This window comes from Heptranchias perlo, chromosome 2, assembly GCF_035084215.1.
Source record: "Heptranchias perlo isolate sHepPer1 chromosome 2, sHepPer1.hap1, whole genome shotgun sequence".
Lineage (NCBI taxonomy): Eukaryota > Metazoa > Chordata > Chondrichthyes > Hexanchiformes > Hexanchidae > Heptranchias > Heptranchias perlo.
Window position 1 is genome coordinate 157,657,897 of NC_090326.1, and position 18,002 is coordinate 157,675,898.

Genomic DNA, 18,002 nt, shown 5'->3' on the forward strand with positions numbered 1-18,002 from the left:
ATTAATCTAGTGTACCTTCGCTGCACCACCTCTAAGGCAAGTATATCTTTCCTTAGATAAGGAGTCCAAAACTGTACTCCAGGTGAGGTCTCACCAAAGCCCTGTACAATTGTAGTAAGACTTCCTTACTTTTTTACTCCAACTTTGATGAGGTAACAAGGAGGGTCGATGAGGGTAGTGCATTTGATGTAGTCTACATGGATTTTAGCAAGGCTTTTGACAAGGTCCCACATGGCAGACTGGTCAAAAAAGTACAAGCCCATGGGTTCCAAGGGAAAGCGGCACGTTGGATCCAAAATTGGCTCAGTGACAGGAAGCAAAGGGTAATGGTCGACGAGTGTTTTTGTGACTGGAAGGCTGTTTCCAGTGGGGTCCCGCACGGCTCAATACTAGATCCCTTGCTTTTTGTGATATATATTAATGATTTGGACTTAAATGTAGGGGGCATGATTAAGAAGTTTGCAGATGATACAAAAATTGGCTGGGTAGTTGATAGTGAGGAGGAAAGCTGAAGACTGCAGGAAGATATCAACAGACTGGTCAAGTGGGCAGTAAGGTAGCAAATGGAATTCAATCCGGATAAGTGTGAGGTAATGCATTTGGGGAGGGCAAACAAGGCAAGTGAATACACAATAAATGGGAGGATACTGAAAGGTGTCAAGGAAGTGAGGGACCTTGGAGTGTATGTCCACAGATCCCTGAAGGTAGCAGGATAGGTAGATAAAGTGGTTAAGGAGGCATATGGAATACTTGCCTTTATTAGCCAAGGCATAGAATATAAGAGCAGGGAGGTTATGCTAGAACTGTTTAAAACACTGGTTAGGCCACAGCTTGAGTACTGCGTACAGTTCTGGTCACCACATTACAGGAAGGATGTAATTGCACTAGAGAAGGTACAGAGGAGATTTACGAGGATGTTGCCAGGACTGGAGAATTTTAGATATGAGGGAAGATTGGATAGGCTGGGGTTGTTCTCTTTGGAACAGAGGAGGCTGAGGGGTGATTTAATTGAGGTGTACAGAATTATGACTGGACTAGATAGAGTGGATAGGAAGGACCTATTTCCCTTAGCAGAGAAGTCAATAACCAATAGAATTAAAGTGATTGGTAGAAGGATTAGAGGGGAGCTGAGGAAAGTTTTTTTCACCCAGAGGGTGATAGGGGCCTGGAACTCACTACTCGAAAGGGTGGTAGAGGCAGGAACTATCAACTCATTTAAAAAGTACCTGAATGTGCACCGGAAGTGCCGTGACCAACAAGGCTACGGATCAAATACTGGTAAGTGGGATTAGGCTGGGTGGCTCATTTTCGGCTGCTGCAGACACGATGGGCCGAATGGCCTCCTTCTGTGCCGTAAATTTTCTATGATTCTATCAACCCTCTTGCAATAAAGGTCAACATTCCATTTGCTTTCCTAATTACCTGCTGCACCTGCACGCTAACTTTTTGTGTTTCTTGTACGAGGACACCCAAGTCTCTCTGAACACCAACATTTAATAGTTTCTCACCATTTAAAAAATATTGTTTTTCTATTCTTCCTACCAAAATGAATAACCTCACATTTCCTCACATTACACTCCATCTGCCACCTTCTTGCCCACTCACTTAAACTGTCTATATTCTATTGCAGACTCTTTGTGTCCTCCTTACAGCTTACTTTCCCACCTAGCTTTGTATTGTCAGCAAACTTGGATACATTACACTCGGTCCCTTCATCTAAGTCATTAATGTAGATTGTAAATAGCTGAGGCCCAAGCACCGATCCTTGCAGCACCTCACATCAGGGTGCACCGTCACATCTTAGCGAGCCATCCACCAGCGCAGATACTCACACCTCGGTGGGTCCTTTTAGAGGGCCCTATTAACTCGTTGGATTGTCACCTGGTGAGTCACCACACACAAGTGATCATGAGCAGACACTGGTGGCAGGGGCAGCGGTGGAGATACAGCCTGCCAGACTGAAATTGACCAGTTTATCCCTTCTCTCTGTTTTCCGTCTGTTAATCAATCCTCTATCCATGCAAATATGTTACCCCCAACCCCATGAGCCCTTATCTTGTGTAACAACCTTTGATGTGGCACCTTATTGAATGCCTTTTGAAAATCCATATCAATATGTTCTCTTCCAGGGGCGTCATGAACCCAAGACGTGGTCGAGGGCGATTCCTCAGAGGAGCTCCCTGTCTCTGAGGGTGCATCTTAGCGAGCCATCCACCAGCGCAGATACTCACACCTTGGTGGGTCCTTTTAGAGGGCCCTATTAACTCGTTGGATTGTCACCTGGTGAGTCACCACACACAAGTGATCACGAGCAGACACTGGTGGCAGGAGCAGCGGTGGAGAGTCCGCGTCGGTGGGTGCACACCTCTCCAAGCTTGGCACAGATGCTGAACGCCGGGGGTCATCCTTGAGAAGGAGACTGAAAGTGGTACAGGAGCAACTTTGCGAGGGAGTGGAAAACGTGCCATGCACACTCACCACAACAGAGGAGAGGATGGAGGAGTCCAACTCCATCGCTAGTGCATTGGCAGAGCAGGTAAGGGCAGCAATGTCTGTGATGGAGAGAATGGCAGCCTCCATTGAGCTTCAAGCATGGCTCATAAATGAGTTCATTCAGGCCCTGGCAACGGCCGTGCAGACTCAGGGCGATCTACATTCTGCTGCCTTAGACAGATACATTAGCTATGGCCTTACAAGACATCACACATGTCCTCCAATCTGTTGTCCAGCAGGGCGGTAGGAGTGATGTGGCCCTGGCCCGGGAGAGGGATGATGGCAAAAGGGGACGTGGAAGTGGGGACGCCAAAGTGCTCCCACGTCTCACCCGTTGCCCCCCCACTCAACCAGTATCCACGACGCTGCTTCCTTTCCAGGTGGCACAGATGCAGGTGGACCGGTCTTTGGAGGGGCCCTCACTGGCTCCAAACCCAGAGGTCGTAGGCTGAAAGCATCTAACCAGCCCGGGCATGAATCTGAGCAACTTGCCACTACCTCTGCTGCAGCCACAGGGGATGCACCACGAAGAAGCTGTAGGAAGAGGAAGTCAAAGGTTTTGTAATCACGATGGGTATGCACAAGGGTATCCGACAGACTGTCATGTTTTTCATTTCTATTTGGTTTATGTTAACATCACATTAAATGTTATGATTCTCATCACCACTGCCATGTCTTGCCCATTCTTGAGTCCCTTTTGTGAAAGCGCCCTTTCATGTCGGTGCTCATGAACAGCGAGACTTGATGCCACTCATTTGGTGCATTTGCAATAGGTCTATGTGTCGTTGGATGACTGTTCTGTGCGACCTGCTGAGGGGGGAGGGGGCGTGGGGTTGTGGTTGTGGTGGTCATTACAAGTGGTCTGAGTACTTGGCTGTAGTCACTTTGCAGATCTCCCTGTGAGAATCTATCAAATATGAATGATTCCCTGGCATGACGAGCAGCCAAGGGAGATGCTGCTTCGCCGATGGTTCACCCATCATTGTCCTCTTCCTTGTCTTCTTCTTCAATGTTGATGGTAGGTGCGTCTGCTTGTGGAGCGCATGGGACCTCATCCACTGGTAACCCTCTCTGTTGAGAGATGTTGTGCAGGATGCAGCTCATGAGAATTATGCTACACACCCTCATCGGTGAGTACTGAAGGGCTGCCCCAGATCAGTCAAGGCACCGGAAGCGCATCTTCAGCAGTCCTATGGCTTGCTCTACGACAGACCTGGTGGTGCTGTGACTGTCGTCGTAACACTTCTGTGGGCCATCCCTCAAGCGTGTTTTGTGCGTGGAAGAGGCCCAGGATGTTGGATTCACACAGAATTAAGGAATCACTGCAGCTGCCCAGGAATTTGGCACAGACCTGCAGAAACCTCTTCCGGTGGTCGCAAACCAGGTGCGCTTTGATAGTGATATCCTTTTCTGTTGAAGAACATTCCGGGCTCATGTGGAGGTGCTCGGATTGCTACGTGTATGCAATCAATTGCGCCCTGTACCCATGGGAAGCCAGCCAGAGAGTGGAAACCCACTGCCCTCTCGGTCTGGATGGTGTCGTCGATGGGGAAGTTGACGTAGTGGGATGCCCTGGCAAACAAGCCGTCAAGTGACCTGTCATATGCACTTACGTGCAGACGACTGAATGATCCTGGTGATGTCACCGGTGGCGCCCCGGAAGGATCTGGAGGCGAAGAACTTGAGGGTGACTTTAACTGCGACGGGCAATGCATGGCCAACAGGTCCAGTCAGGAGCAGCTCTGCATGAAGGAGCCTGCAGATGTCTGTGACCCACCTGGCGACTCAATCTGAGCCTTCATAGGCACTGCTCCTCAGAGAGGTCCAGGAAGCTCAGCCTCTGCCTGTCGACCCTCTCACGTGAGTAGTGCCTCTTGCAACCTCGGCCCCTCCGTTGTTCCCCTCTCTGCTCTTCTGCAGGTCCCTGTGGCGCACCTCTGTCTTGTGGAGCTGCAACTCCCAGAACTGCATGCCGTGTCTGGCGCGGATGGTGATGTGCCTCCTCCTCAGATGTAGTGCTGAATACATCCATTCCGCCCGCCCCCCCCCCCCCCCCCCCACCATCCTGATGGTTTCGGTTTGACTGGGCCCAAAATACAGGCAAATATGTCTGAACAGAAGAATTCTGAGTGTGAACAAAGAAATCTGAGTCTAAACACTAAGAACTCCCAGCCAAACTCCGGGTTTCTGAAGCGCGCACGCACCCAGATGCGTCTGGGTGAATCTAATTTTTCAGCACATTGGAGCTGGGACTCGTTCCCGCTCCCAACTTTTAAAATTTTTACTGCACCCACCCCCCCCTCCCTCAACCCCCCCATTCTTCGGGGTGAAAATCATGGTATTTATCCAATTCCCTTTTGAAAGTTACTAATGAATCTGGTTTCAGGCAGTGTATTCCAGGTCATAACAACTCGCTGCGTAAAAAAAAAGTCTCATCTTCCCTCTGGTTCTTTTGCCAATTACCTTAAATCTGTGTCCTCTGGTTACCGACCCTACTACCAGTGGAAACAGTTTCTCCCTATTTACTCCATTAAAACCCCTCATAATTCTGAATAATCTTAAAGAATAATAAGTGATATGAGAGGGTAACTAGTGATAGATTGTTTCCATTGGTCAGTGCAATGGTAATGCGAGGACACAAATTTAAGATTATCGCAGAGGGAATTATAGGCGATGTTAGAAAAAAATCTTTACAGAGCGGGAGGTTTGAACATAGAATGCTCTGTCACAAACTGCTGTTCAAGCAGGGCCCATAAGTACTTCCAAAAGGAGAATTAGACCGTTGCTTGAAAAAGATTATTAAAGGATATGTGGAGCAAATAGGAGAGTGGAATTAAGCTAGGTGGCACATATGGAAAAAAGCATCAGCACCGACTTGATGGGCCGAATGGTCTGTTTCTGTGCTTTTTTGATTCTATTTATGTGGAGTTTTACAAGCACTTAATGTAAAAGTTTTTCCCATCAAAGCATCAACAATTTTGAGTTTTTATTCCATTTTTTGTAAGAGCCTTACCCCACCAGACTTGTTTACAATTCCTCCAACCAGCAACGGCTTAGAAAAGTGACAGGCCTTTACCAATTTCTGAATGTCTGTGTTGGAACATTCCTCTGTTCTTAAAATCTTTAGACTATATGCTATGCTGTTATCATCAGAATAAGTCACTGTTGGGTTCAGTAATTGCTCCTCCAATACTTCAGCAATAATAGAAGAAAAATGCATAAATGCAACAATGTATTGATGGTTATTGTTTATAATTTTTATTTCATATTCCTGTTTAAGATGGACGGCTGCTTTATCAAGCAAGCAGAAAGGCAGGAAGACACAACTGGCATTTGGTCATTTTTATTTATATTGTGAAAGCAAATGAAGTAGGGAGGGAGGAGGCCCGTGTAGAGCATAAACTCCGACATGGACCTGTTGGGCCGAATGGCCTATTTCTGTGCTGTACATTCTATGTAATTCTATATAAATGACATACCTGAAACCACTGTTCTTTCAAACATTCAGATGCTGTTGGCCTATTCCTAAAGGATGGAAATCAAATTAACTCATACAAATTACTATAACGAAATAACTGTGCATCAATAACTAGATAACTGCAAGCACAACACAATGTTAGAAATATGAAATATACTAGTTTTGTATAATAATGATTCCCTCTGAGTCAATGGAATTGTATCATATTTTTATTTTTCTTCTACAGTTTTTTAATTTAGTTTTCTAATTTTCTTTCATGATCTCTCGTGCAGTGCGCTAATGGCAGTGAGGAGGCAGGACAGAGGATGGGAGCAAGGGGAGCAATGCACTCCCAGACTTCCATTACGCTTGCTAATAGGAAGCGTGAGGAACCTGGAGTCCACTTTCCTGATTTTTTCTCAATCACCGCTGGGAATCACCTGGCTTCTGCTAAACAACTGCAGCGATACAGCTAAGATTGGAATTTCAATGGCACCACAAGGAATCAATCCTGCAACCCATCTCTCCGGTGCCGTGTACTGATCCTCTAACTTGCTGCACTGCCAAATATCTCTATTGTTCAGTTTTCAGAAGCATGTTTGATGTTCGCTCCACCATTGGTGGCCGTGCCTTTAGCTGCCGAGGTCCTAAGCTCTGGAATTCCCTCCCTAAAGCTCTCCGCTTCTTTCTTCTCCTTTAAGTTGCTCCTTAACTTTGACTAAGCTTTTGGCCACCTCTCCCAATATCTTTTTATGTGGCTAGGTGTTCTCTTTTGTCTGATAACACTCCTGTGAAGCACCGTGGGACGTTTTACGATATTAAAGGCGCCATATAAATGCAAATTGTTCTTGTTGTTAAGTAATATAAGGATGCTTCAGTGCTTTCTGTATTCTCAGATGGAAACCGTACTCGAAGGGAGCACGGGTCGGAGAATCAGCACTACTCTTGCAGCCCTATCTTTGGCATGTGCTCCCTTTGAGTGTGAGATTGGTGAATTTGATTTATAAAGTAACAATTCAATCAGATTTCTATTTTAAACAAAATTATTATGCAAAATAATGTTCCAGCTTTTCAGATTGTAAGTGAGCATTATTGTGCTAAATGCATCATTTTCCAATGATTCCAGGAATCTTTTAATGGTCAGAAATCATCCTTCTTTTAAAAGCAGGGCCTCTGAGATTAACCCATGCCTCTGCCACCTCTAGACTTGACTATTCTAATGCTCTTTTGGCCAGCCACCCATCCTTCATCCTTTGTAAATTTTAGCTCATCGACAACTTTGCTATCTGTACCTTATCTTGCACCAAGTGCTGCTCACCCATCACTCCTGTCATCACTGACCTACATTGGGTCCCGGTGCTCCAATGCCTCAAATTTAAAATTCTCATCCCTCTGTTTAAATCCCTTCATGCTGCCACCCATCCCTATCTCTGTAACTTGCTCCAGCCCAACAACTACCCCCCAAACTCTCCCTTCCTCTGACTTTTTTTATTCGTTCATGGGATGTGGGCGTCGCTGGTGAGGCCAGCATTTATTGCCCATCCCTAATTGCCCTTGAGAAGGTGGTGGTGAGCCGCCTTCTTGAACCGCTGCAGTCCGTGTGGTGACGGTTCTCCCACAGTACTGTTAGGAAGGGAGTTCCAGGATTTTGACCCAGCGGCGATGAAGGAACGGCGATATATTTTCAAGTCGGGATGGTGTGTGACTTGGAGGGGAACGTGCAGGTGGTGTTGTTCCCATGTGCCTTGTCCTTCCAGGTGGAAGAGGTCGTGGGTTTGGGAAGTGCTGTCGAAGAAGCCTGGCCACTTGCACCCCCCTCTCCCTTCGCTCCACCATTGGTGGCTCCACTTTCAGCTGTCTAGGCCCCACACTGGTGAATTCCCTCCCTAAACCCTCTGCCTCTCTCTCTCCTCTTTTGAGGTCCTCCTTAAAACCCATCTCTTTGACCAAGCTTTTGATCACCCCATCTAATATCTCCATCATTTTGATTACGCCTCTGTGAAGTGCTTTGGGATATTTTTCGATGTTAAGGGTGCTATATCAATGCAAATTCTTGTGAACTTCTTAGTATAATGAAATTGTTGACAATAATGCGAATTATAGCTAACAAATACGCACTGTATCTTTTGAGATAAAATTAGAAAATGCTGGAAATGTGCAGCAGAGGCTGACTGACATGTGGTGGACTGCCAGCTTATATTTGTAGATTCCCAGTTGTGTTTTTCATCCCAGCCTGTAAAAACAACAACAACTTGCATTTATATAGCGACTTTAACATCCCAATATGCTTCACAGGAGCGTTATCAAACAAAATTTGACACCAAGCCACATAAGGAGATATTAGGACAGATACTTGGTCAATTGGCAGGTTTTATGGAGTATCTTAAAGGAGGGTAGAGAAGCGGAGAGGCTTAGGGAGAGAATTCCAGAGCTTAGGGCCTAGACAGCCAATGGCACAGCCCGCCAATGGTGGATCCAAATCAAACCTAGGGTTCTTACAGGACACCTGTAGGTTTAACTTTTAATTTAATTGAGAAGAGGACTTGTCTATGGAGACCAATTAAAGCCTCAAAAACAAATTTAAAAGGAAATTAAATCTCAGTGGGTTTTTTACTGCACATTTTACATTTCTCACCTTTTAATTAGTGTGATTATTTTCCCAACTGACCTAATATTTGGATCAAAGCACTCTGTGTTCACACACTTAAGCCACCTGAGCTCCTGTGCATATTTTTCTTGCCAATCGCTAACGGAAAACAAGGCTATTTAGGATTTCTAGTTTAAGAACATAAGAAATAGGAGCAGCAGTAGGCCATACGGCCCCTCGAGCTTACACCGCCATTCAATAAGATCATGGCTGATCTTCGACCTCAATCCACTTTCCTGCCCGATCCCCATATCCATTGATTCCCTTAGTGTCCAAAAATCTATCGATCTCAGTCTTGAATATACTCAACGACCGAGCATCCACAGCCCTTTGGGGTAGAGAATTCCAAAGATTCACAACCCTCCGAGTGAAAAAATTCATCATCTCAGTCTTAAATGTCCGAACCCTTATCCTGAGACCATGCCCCCTTGTTCTAGACTCTCCAGCCAGGGGAAACATTCTACTCAATAAATGAAGGCTCGTCTGGGATTTGAACCCAGGACCTTGCGCATATTTTAATCATCAAATCCAAAGCGAGAATCACACCCCTAGACCAACAAGCCCGTTTGTTAGCAAAGTTTGTCTGTTTTTTCACCAGCCGTCACTGACAGCTCAGTTTCATTACTTAAGCAAGAATGGCATTACTGTAAACTCATAGTTCCCTCTACTGTCAAATATTCATGTTAATTGTCATGGAAAAAGATATCAGCCCTGATCTTTGTCACCCTGACAAAGAAACAGGGGTTGAGCTGGCCCAGTCTATGGCCATACCTGTCACTGTAGCTCAGGGAGCAGGCATGCCGAATTTTGTGTCAGCCCCTTTCTCCTTTAATTTTTTTTTGAGACCAGGAGAAGCAGAAGTGCCCGACCTGCCGGATGGCTTAATGGAGGAGCTGGCCGATTCCTCGCCCTCGAGCTGTAGCAGAGCCGCTGACAATGCTCCAGGCATACCCGACCCTGGCTTCAGGTGGGTGTCGCGGCCGTTCCACCGACTGCGTGTTCGTTTTGGTTGGAAGTCGAAAACCCTTCCCCACCTTCTCCCTTTTAGCAGGCCTTCTCGAGCAGCCAAGCTCCCAAACACCCAGCTGCACCCAGTTAGGAACAGGAGGAGGTCATTCAGCCCCTCGAGCCTGATCCGCCATTCAGTTAGATCATGGCTGATCTATATCTTAACTCCATCTACCTGCCGTGGTTCTGTAATCCTTAATATCCATGCTTAATAAAAATATGGGTGAGGCTTCTGCCATGGATATAGCCTTGAAGTCATACAATTCTGGGCTTTACAGTCTTATACATGATTTACATTCTAAAACGAGGACACGTAACTTGGCCTCATTAAAGGCACCAAGATGCCAGTTTGCAAAATTGGTTGTGCTAAGAATTGGGCACGTGAGGTCCTGTCAATGACTTTTGGACCTACGCCTGAAGAGTATGAGACATAAGAACATAAGAAATAGGAGCAGGAGTAGGCCAATCGGCCCCTCGAGCCTGCTCCGCCATTCAATAAGATCATGGCTGATCTGATCCTAACCTCAACTCTAAATTTATGTCCAATTTCCTGCCCGCTCCCCATAACCCCTAATTCCCTTTACTTCTAGGAAACTGTCTATTTCTGTTTTAAATTTATTTAATGATGTAGCTTCCACAGCTTCCTGGGGCAGCAAATTCCACAGACCTACTACCCTCTGAGTGAAGAAGTTTCTTCTCATCTCAGTTTTGAAAGATTATGCCCCCTCGTTCGAGTTTCACCCATCCTTGGGAACATCCTTACCGCATCCACCCGATCAAGCCCCTTCACAATCTTATATGTTTCAATAAGATCGCCTCTCATTCTTCTGAACTCCAATGAGTAGAGTCCCAATCTACTCAACCTCTCCCCATATGTCCGCCCCCTCATCCCCGGGATTAACCGAGTGAACCTTCTTTGTACTGCCTCGAGAGCAAGTATGTCTTTTCTTAAGTATGGAGACCAAAACTGTATGCAGTATTCCAGGTGGGGTCTCACCAATACCTTATATAACTGCAGCAATACCTCCCCTGTTTTTATATTCTATCCCCCTAGCAATAAAAGCCAACATTCCGTTGGCCTTCTTGATCACCTGCTGCACCTGCATACTAAATTTTTGATATTCTTGCACTGGGGCCCCCAGATCCCTTTGTACTGCAGTACTTTCCAGTTTCTCGCCATTAAGACTCTGCCAGTGACGCAAAGCCGTGCAAATATTTACTCAAGCATCTTAACCCAAGTGACCTTAATAGGTTAGCACAGAATGCTGTAACCAGAGAAATGGAGGAAGAAAATCACAGTAATTGGAGAGAAAATAAATTGGTTTTGTTTCCCTTTCTAACTAAAATGTAAAAAGTTAATAAGAGCAACTAAATTTCTTTATTCACTAGTATTTACAGTGTGCACATTTTTTAAAAAGTCACATTTAAATAGGAACACTACAGTGAAATAATACTTCCACACCATAGCAACAATCCTTGCCAGTTTTGCAGCTTTGATTAAATGCATGCCAATTTGAACTCACTGTGGAATTATTCTAATTATTCTCTTAATGAAATTTCGAGCAGCTTCGCTTATACAGTCCAAATCACGCTCATTCCATGAGAAGGATCCTTCTTTCACGTTCGTCAGTATAACTCTGTCGTTTTCACCAGCAAATGGAGAATTACCTGTCAAACTTCAATGAATCACAAATATGTATATTAGACAGCACGATAGTGAACTCCTGAAATGCAGTTAAAGTAATTAACACCGTCTGAACAAACCCATGTAGTACCCGACTCGTCTTAATTGTACAAACACAAAGTAACTTTCTGGAAATCTATAACGCTAAATGGCCTAAAGTTAAAATTTGAGATTTGTGTGGAATTATACAATTTTTCCTAATTTACATTCCCTAAATTAGACATTAATATAGATATATTTTCCATACTCATGGTTTACAATTGCTGCAGGTGCAAATGAATAATAAGAACTTCCTAATGAGTTAAATTAACTCAGAAGCACACCCCAGCAGTGTCTAATTTATTCTACACACATTAGTGTGTTCAGGTGTAAAAAGAAACACAATTTGAATCATAAAATGTTGCTGAATTATCCTTTACATAAGTAACATCCTTAACGTAGGTGGTGCCCACAGTGATGAGGCTTAAGGATCCTTTGATCTTCATACAGCCTTCATATAAAGGTGCACTGAGTTACTTCCTGGGTATTCTCAAGTGTCTCAGTGTAGTAACAGAAGCATGAACTGCATGGCAGGTGACGTGGGGTAGAATTTCTTTGGGGGTTCTCCCGATCTCTTGTATAACTTCGGCAGAAATCCCAAAGAAACAGCTGTTTGCACCATTTCTCCAACGTTTCCGACAATCTTCTCTCACAGTTTTAGCGGGAGATTGGGAGAACCCTCGTTGAAATTTTACCTCTGAGCGTTACTTTCAGTTGTACAAAGTACACAGGCAGCAGTGAAATAACCAATTTAGGTGTCCAAACGGGTTCCTGATTGGAATCCATAAATGGCCTGGATGCCGATCTATGGGATTTCCTTTCAGCAGAGCTGCTTGCTGATGGGCCACTCTGCTCACATCAGCAGATCAGATCTCTAAAAAGACAATACATTAAAAATAATGGGGTAAGTTTTCGTATTCACGACATTGGCGGTGATCTGGTGGAGTGGATCGCCTGCCCGTTATAGAACCTGCCCGGTAGAATGCAAATATCCTCTACGTGCCGGGTTGACCTCGAAGAGGGAGGTTTCAATGGAGACCTGTGTTGAGTATTCTCATTTCCAACTTGTTCTTCGACTGTGACTGAAAATAGTAGCGTTCCTATTAGCTTGGGGACCCTCAGCACATTTCCCATTGGGTACAATTCCACATGGTTTGGCACAAATTGCACTAGATTAACAATCTTGCTCAGAAAGGCCACAAAGATGGCAAGTGTGGGAAATAGAAAATTCACGCAGGGGCTGAGGTTGGTGTTCAGGCACATTACTTAGGGGCAGAAAGCAATCTTTGGTCTATGCTGTAACTGACCTACAAGTACTTGATGCTGACAGCGAGTGCCAAATGTGAACTCCATTCCACAGCACAGGCATTATTCACATTGCTGAACAAAATAAAAGGAGAGACCTTCTGCTTCGTTGCTCTTCCAGCACACTTAGTCCCCCAGCCCATGGTTTCCCTACCATTAAAATGAATGGACAGAAAATCAAGGGCTGGATGTGACAGATTTCCCAATATGTGATCCAAGTGCTGGGAGCACTGAAGCAGAAATTCTCCCCTAAAATGACCAAAAAATAATCAATTTGAAAATGAAATATGAATAAAAATTGTGCAGAACTCATCTTACTTACCACAGAAATGTGATGACACCAATAGCCCTATGTAAGAAAAAAAGGGATAAAGGTGAGAAGAGAATTAGTAATACTTCTTTAACCATAAAAAAACATAGTTCTGAATAAAAAGGTTACAACACAAATGAGCTAAGTGTAGTTTCTAAACCCTTTGCCTTCAGATGGAAACAAATGCTCACTGCAGCCAGCTCGGGGTTTTTCATCCTATTAATAACTACTGCTTTTTCCAGTTAATTGCCCCACCTCTCTTGAAGGAATTGATGAATGCATGGACATGGTTCCACAGGTATTCTGATTATCCCAAACTAGTGGCCATTTTACAAGTGTGAGCTCAGACAGAGTGTCAACAGTTTTTTTACTATAGGGTTGGGGTCACCGTTTAGCCTCATACAATGCTCACACTTTCTAGGAGGGAGGTCACTGGGTGATTTTTTTTCCTTACACATACCAAGGGTGCTGAGATCAATTGTAGCACCCCCTACTATTGCCCTGGTTGAGAATAGCCCTGGTCAATGACTGAACTTAGACCTTTCCTGTTATGAATAGCTCAGTTCCCACTTGTGCTACTGTTATTATTTTTATTATTCATTCATGGGATGTGGGCGTCGCTGGCGAGGCCAGCATTAATTGTCCATCCCCAATTGCCCTTGAGAAGGTGGTGGTGAGCTGCCTTCTTGAACCGCTGCAGTCCGTGAGGTGAAGGTTCTCCCACAGTGCTGTTAGGTAGGGAGTTCCAGGATTTTGACCCAGCGACGATGAAGGAACGGCGATATACTTCCAAGTCGGGATGGTGTGTGACTTGGAGGGGAACGTGCAGGTGGTGTTGTTCCCATGTGCCTGCTGCCCTTGTCCTTCTAGGTGGTGGAGGTCGCGGGTTTGGGAGGTGCTGCAGTGCATCCTGTGGATGGTACACACTGCAGCCACTGTACGCCGGTGGTGAAGGGAGTGAATGTTTAGGGTGGTGGATGGGGTGCCAAGTTTTATACACAATTATAAAAAAAGACTTGTCCTTTAAGTAAAAACAACTCTTGGAACCTAAGAAAATGACACAATCCAAACTGTGAGCCTCTATATTTATCTCTTGATCCTCCAATACTCCAGTACCTTACCATATGTCAGTGGCTGTTGAAACCGGATCTTGGGAGACAATCTCAGGAGCCACAAACTCCGGGCAGCCGTACTTGCTAAACTGCGGCTGGACTGGTGAGACTTCTTGCGCAAATCCAAAATCACAGATTTTAACATCGTCTCTTTCTGGATGCGCCATTAGAATGTTAGCTGGCTGATTAAAAAAAGGAAAAAATTACATTACAAGCCTGTCAGCAATAAACTGCACTGTATGCTCCTCTGCAGTCTTTTTATAGGGAAACATGCGGCCAAAGCTCACAGAGCTGGACCCCAACATGATTGGGAATACTAAGACTGAAGATGAATCGAGAAGTACTGGTTAGAAGACACCAAACTTGTGTTTTAAAAGGCTGTCAGTTGCAGGAGGAATGGAAAACTGAAGGAGGTAAGGGTTTCTACAGTTTTGAGGTCCTGGGAAAGAATGTTAGATAACGATGTTGTGGACCTAAAAAGAGACACCCAGGCATGTAAAAATGGACCTTATAAAACTTCAAAGGCCACATTTAATTTGTAAACTGCCAAACCCACCTGGTTTTTGATTTTATACGCCTGGCTACTCCCTGTCAGCGCATTAAAATTTTTAGCTTGCAAACCATAAATTCGTTACGACATTGTCACCAAAAGACTAATTAAATTGGCCTGAATGACAGTTTTCACAATGATGTAAAAAGGCAGGAAAACAAAGTGAAAAAAAATTGATATCTCATATGTAAGTAATACTGTATGCTAATCTTTAACTGCAAGCAAGACAAAAATGTGTTAGATTTACACTGAGCTCTGGAGCTGTAATCTGGGCTCAGCATCAGAACTTGGGGGTATTCCAATGCTCTCCTGGCCGGCCTCCCACCCTCCATAAACTTGAGCTCATCCAAAACTCTGCCGCCCGTATCCTAACTCGCACCAAGTCCCGTTCACCCATCACCCCTGTGCTCGCTGACCTACATTGGCTCTCGGTCCGGGATTGCCTCAGTTTTAAAATTCTCATCCTTGTTTTCAAATCCCTCCATGGCCTCGCCCCTCCCTATCTCTGTAACCTCCTCCAGCCCTACAACCCTCTGAAATCTCTGCGCTTGTCCAATACTTGCCTCTTGCGCATCCCCGATTTTAATCGCTCAACCGCTGGCGGCCGTGCCTTCAGCTGCCTAGGCCCTAAGCTCTGGAATTCCCTCCCTAAACCTCTCCGCATCTCTACCTCTCTCTCTCCTCCTTTAAGATGCTCCTTAAAACCTACCTCTTTGACCAAGCTTTTGGTCACCTGTCCTAACATCTCCTTATGTGGCTCGGTGTCAAATTTTGTTTGATAGCGTTTTACTACGTTAAAGGCGCTATATAAATGCAAGTTGTTGTTGTAGTATGTGAGTTTCAACTGCTGGCCAGCCCCCTTGAAGTGACGTCCAGCAGTTGAAAATGGCAGGGTAACTGCGTCCTTCCTGTAGACACACAAGGCCCACCGATGCGATTTTCAGGCAGGCATGTAAGTGGGTGCTTGACCAAAACAGATGGGAGTCTGCGTCCAAATGCAAATCGGGGTCTTAGGCCTAGGACTCCATGTACCAGGTGGTGAGCAGCCTAACCAGCGGTCCTTAAAGGGATTGTTGGAGGCTGTTTCAAAAACGGCCTGGAACATTTTCTGGAGGGGAACTGTTGCAGGGGACAGGAGGAGCAGGAAAGCTGCCGCTGCTGCCAGCCGATGGTGCACCTCCCCCCACCTTTTACTGCTGACTTGGCTCGCTAATGGAGCCGCCGGATTTTTGGCTCCGGGCGGGCAGGCGCGGTGGATGCACCGCCGACTTCCTGCCCATTTTGGGCGTATGCTTAAAATGGCCTCTGGTGTCTCCTTTTTCCATTCGTACTGCTGGACAGCTCCACTGAAACTGAACCAGGAAACAATTACTGCTGATATGAGGTATTCGCTCACCTACCGCAGCTACTCTAGTGCCAGTCTGGCAAAACAACCAGCTTAATTGTGTATTTGAAAGCAAACCTTTTGTGTGAAGGAATGATGATATTAGAAAGAGAAAAAAAATACTGATTTTAAACTGGAATAATGACAGGAGTGCGTGGATTTGGGTGCAAGTCTGCCTCCTGATAAGGGTCCATTCTTTTGATTACAGCAACTGCCATGGCTGACATTAATGGCCATTTCACTGATACAAGATGATGTTCACCTTGAAGGAATTGAAAACGAGATAATTATTGCAGGAGGTAATAGACAATTAACTACTCAATGTAAATTACAATATAGTGACACTGAAATCCTATTCATTTTGACTAGAAGGCTATTAACGTTACTCGAAAAAGGAGAAAAGAACTTGCATTTATATAGTGCCCTTCACTTCCTCGGGACGTTCCAAAGTGCTTCACGGCTAATGAAGTACTTTTTGAAGTGTAGTCACTGTTGTAGTGTAGAGAAATGCAGCAGCCAATTTGCACACGGAGAGATCCCACAAACAGCAATGAAATAAATGATCAATGAAACTGTTTTAGTAGTGTTGGGCAAGGGATTAATGTTGGCCAGTAGACCAGGCGAACTCCCATGTTCTTCTTTGAATAGTGCTATGGGTTATTTTACATCCACCTGAGAGGGTAGACGGGATCTCGGTATAATGTCTCATCCGAACGTCCCCACCTCCGACACTGCAACACTCCCTCAGTACTGTACTGAAGTCTCAGCTGAGATTATGTGCCCAAGTCCCTAGAGTGGGACAATGAACCCACGGCCTTCTGACTCGAGGCGAGAGTACTACCCACTGAGCCATGGCTGACACACAGTTACTGTGTTAACCTGAAACCATTAAAGGGTATTTTCTCTATTGTGTGTAAAGTTAAATAAAATTTAGGTTAGTTGGCTCTTTTTGAAGGCTATTGGATGTCAAGGCAGGAGCTTTCTGTTGCAACTCAGTTCCAATTAGGCATCACCCTGCAATGGATATTAACTATCAAATATGCCAGAATGCACTAAATTCAAAGAATTTTAATACATACAGGTTTATTGCGGAATGGTAAATTCATACAGGTTAACTTTGAAGTTGGAGCTGAGGTAACACTGACAGACTCTTATAAGAGAAGATTGGAAAGCACCTGTTGCATTTTGAACGTGCGTATATGATTACTGAGTACAAAGGGGAAGCATTTCCACTTCTCAGGAGTGCTGTTACTTTGCCTCGATAAGTAGTGGATTACACACACAAATAAAAACTTGCAGTTAAGTAAACACATCATGAAACACAGTGAAGTGAGAGTGTAGTCAATGCTTTAGTTTGTTTGAAAGGAATAAGTCGTACTTTTATGTCAAGATGAAGTATGTTGTTGTCATGGAGATACTGGACCCCTTCCAAAATCTGCTGGATATAGTACCTAACCTAGACAAAATAATAAAATATGAAAGATTAACCATACATTCAAATTTTAATCAATCACTGTTAATTGAGTGATGGACTAAAGATGATCTAGTTCCTTGTATAACCTGATGTGTGGTGATTTATAATCAATGGGACATGACTCCAGTTGACTCTCACAGGCTTATTAAAAAGGCAGCCATTAAAATTTAAAACACACACACACACACACACAGAGAAGGAAATTACATAAAACTCTACAGAGTCCATCAGTGAACACAGATCAGGGGCATAGCAAACTCCTAATTAAAATGTCTTAAATTGCTGGTTGACTTGGGCACTTTCATAGTCTCCAATTATATGAGCTCATGCAATCTCCAAAGATGAGAAAGAGACTTTGAAGTGGTATGTCTGGAGGACATCATATAGTGACATCCTGCACTTTGAACTCCTTGGATGAATTTCAGTTGCATTCTTCAAGCAGGCAGCCATGTGTCCTTACGCTGAAGTGGCTGATCCTCCTGGTTCTTGGATGTCCTAAAGAAAGCCACGTACATTGAGAACTGGCAGAGCTGTGCAGA

At 44.6% G+C, this 18,002-nt stretch overlaps 1 protein-coding gene across 1 annotated transcript in view; it reads right to left on the reverse strand.

Annotated features, from left to right (window-relative positions):
* Positions 1 to 18,002, reverse strand: part of LOC137299362 (obscurin-like) — a 552,786-nt gene that overhangs the window by 44,947 nt on the left and 489,837 nt on the right. The window contains exons 108-112 of the mRNA XM_067968057.1: positions 17,368 to 17,445; positions 14,065 to 14,237; positions 12,956 to 12,982; positions 11,129 to 11,281; positions 5,973 to 6,018 (exon numbers count right to left, since the gene is read on the reverse strand). Of these exons, the coding sequence (XP_067824158.1) occupies positions 5,973 to 6,018; positions 11,129 to 11,281; positions 12,956 to 12,982; positions 14,065 to 14,237; positions 17,368 to 17,445 (477 nt within the window). The remainder of the gene's footprint in view (positions 1 to 5,972; positions 6,019 to 11,128; positions 11,282 to 12,955; positions 12,983 to 14,064; positions 14,238 to 17,367; positions 17,446 to 18,002) is intronic.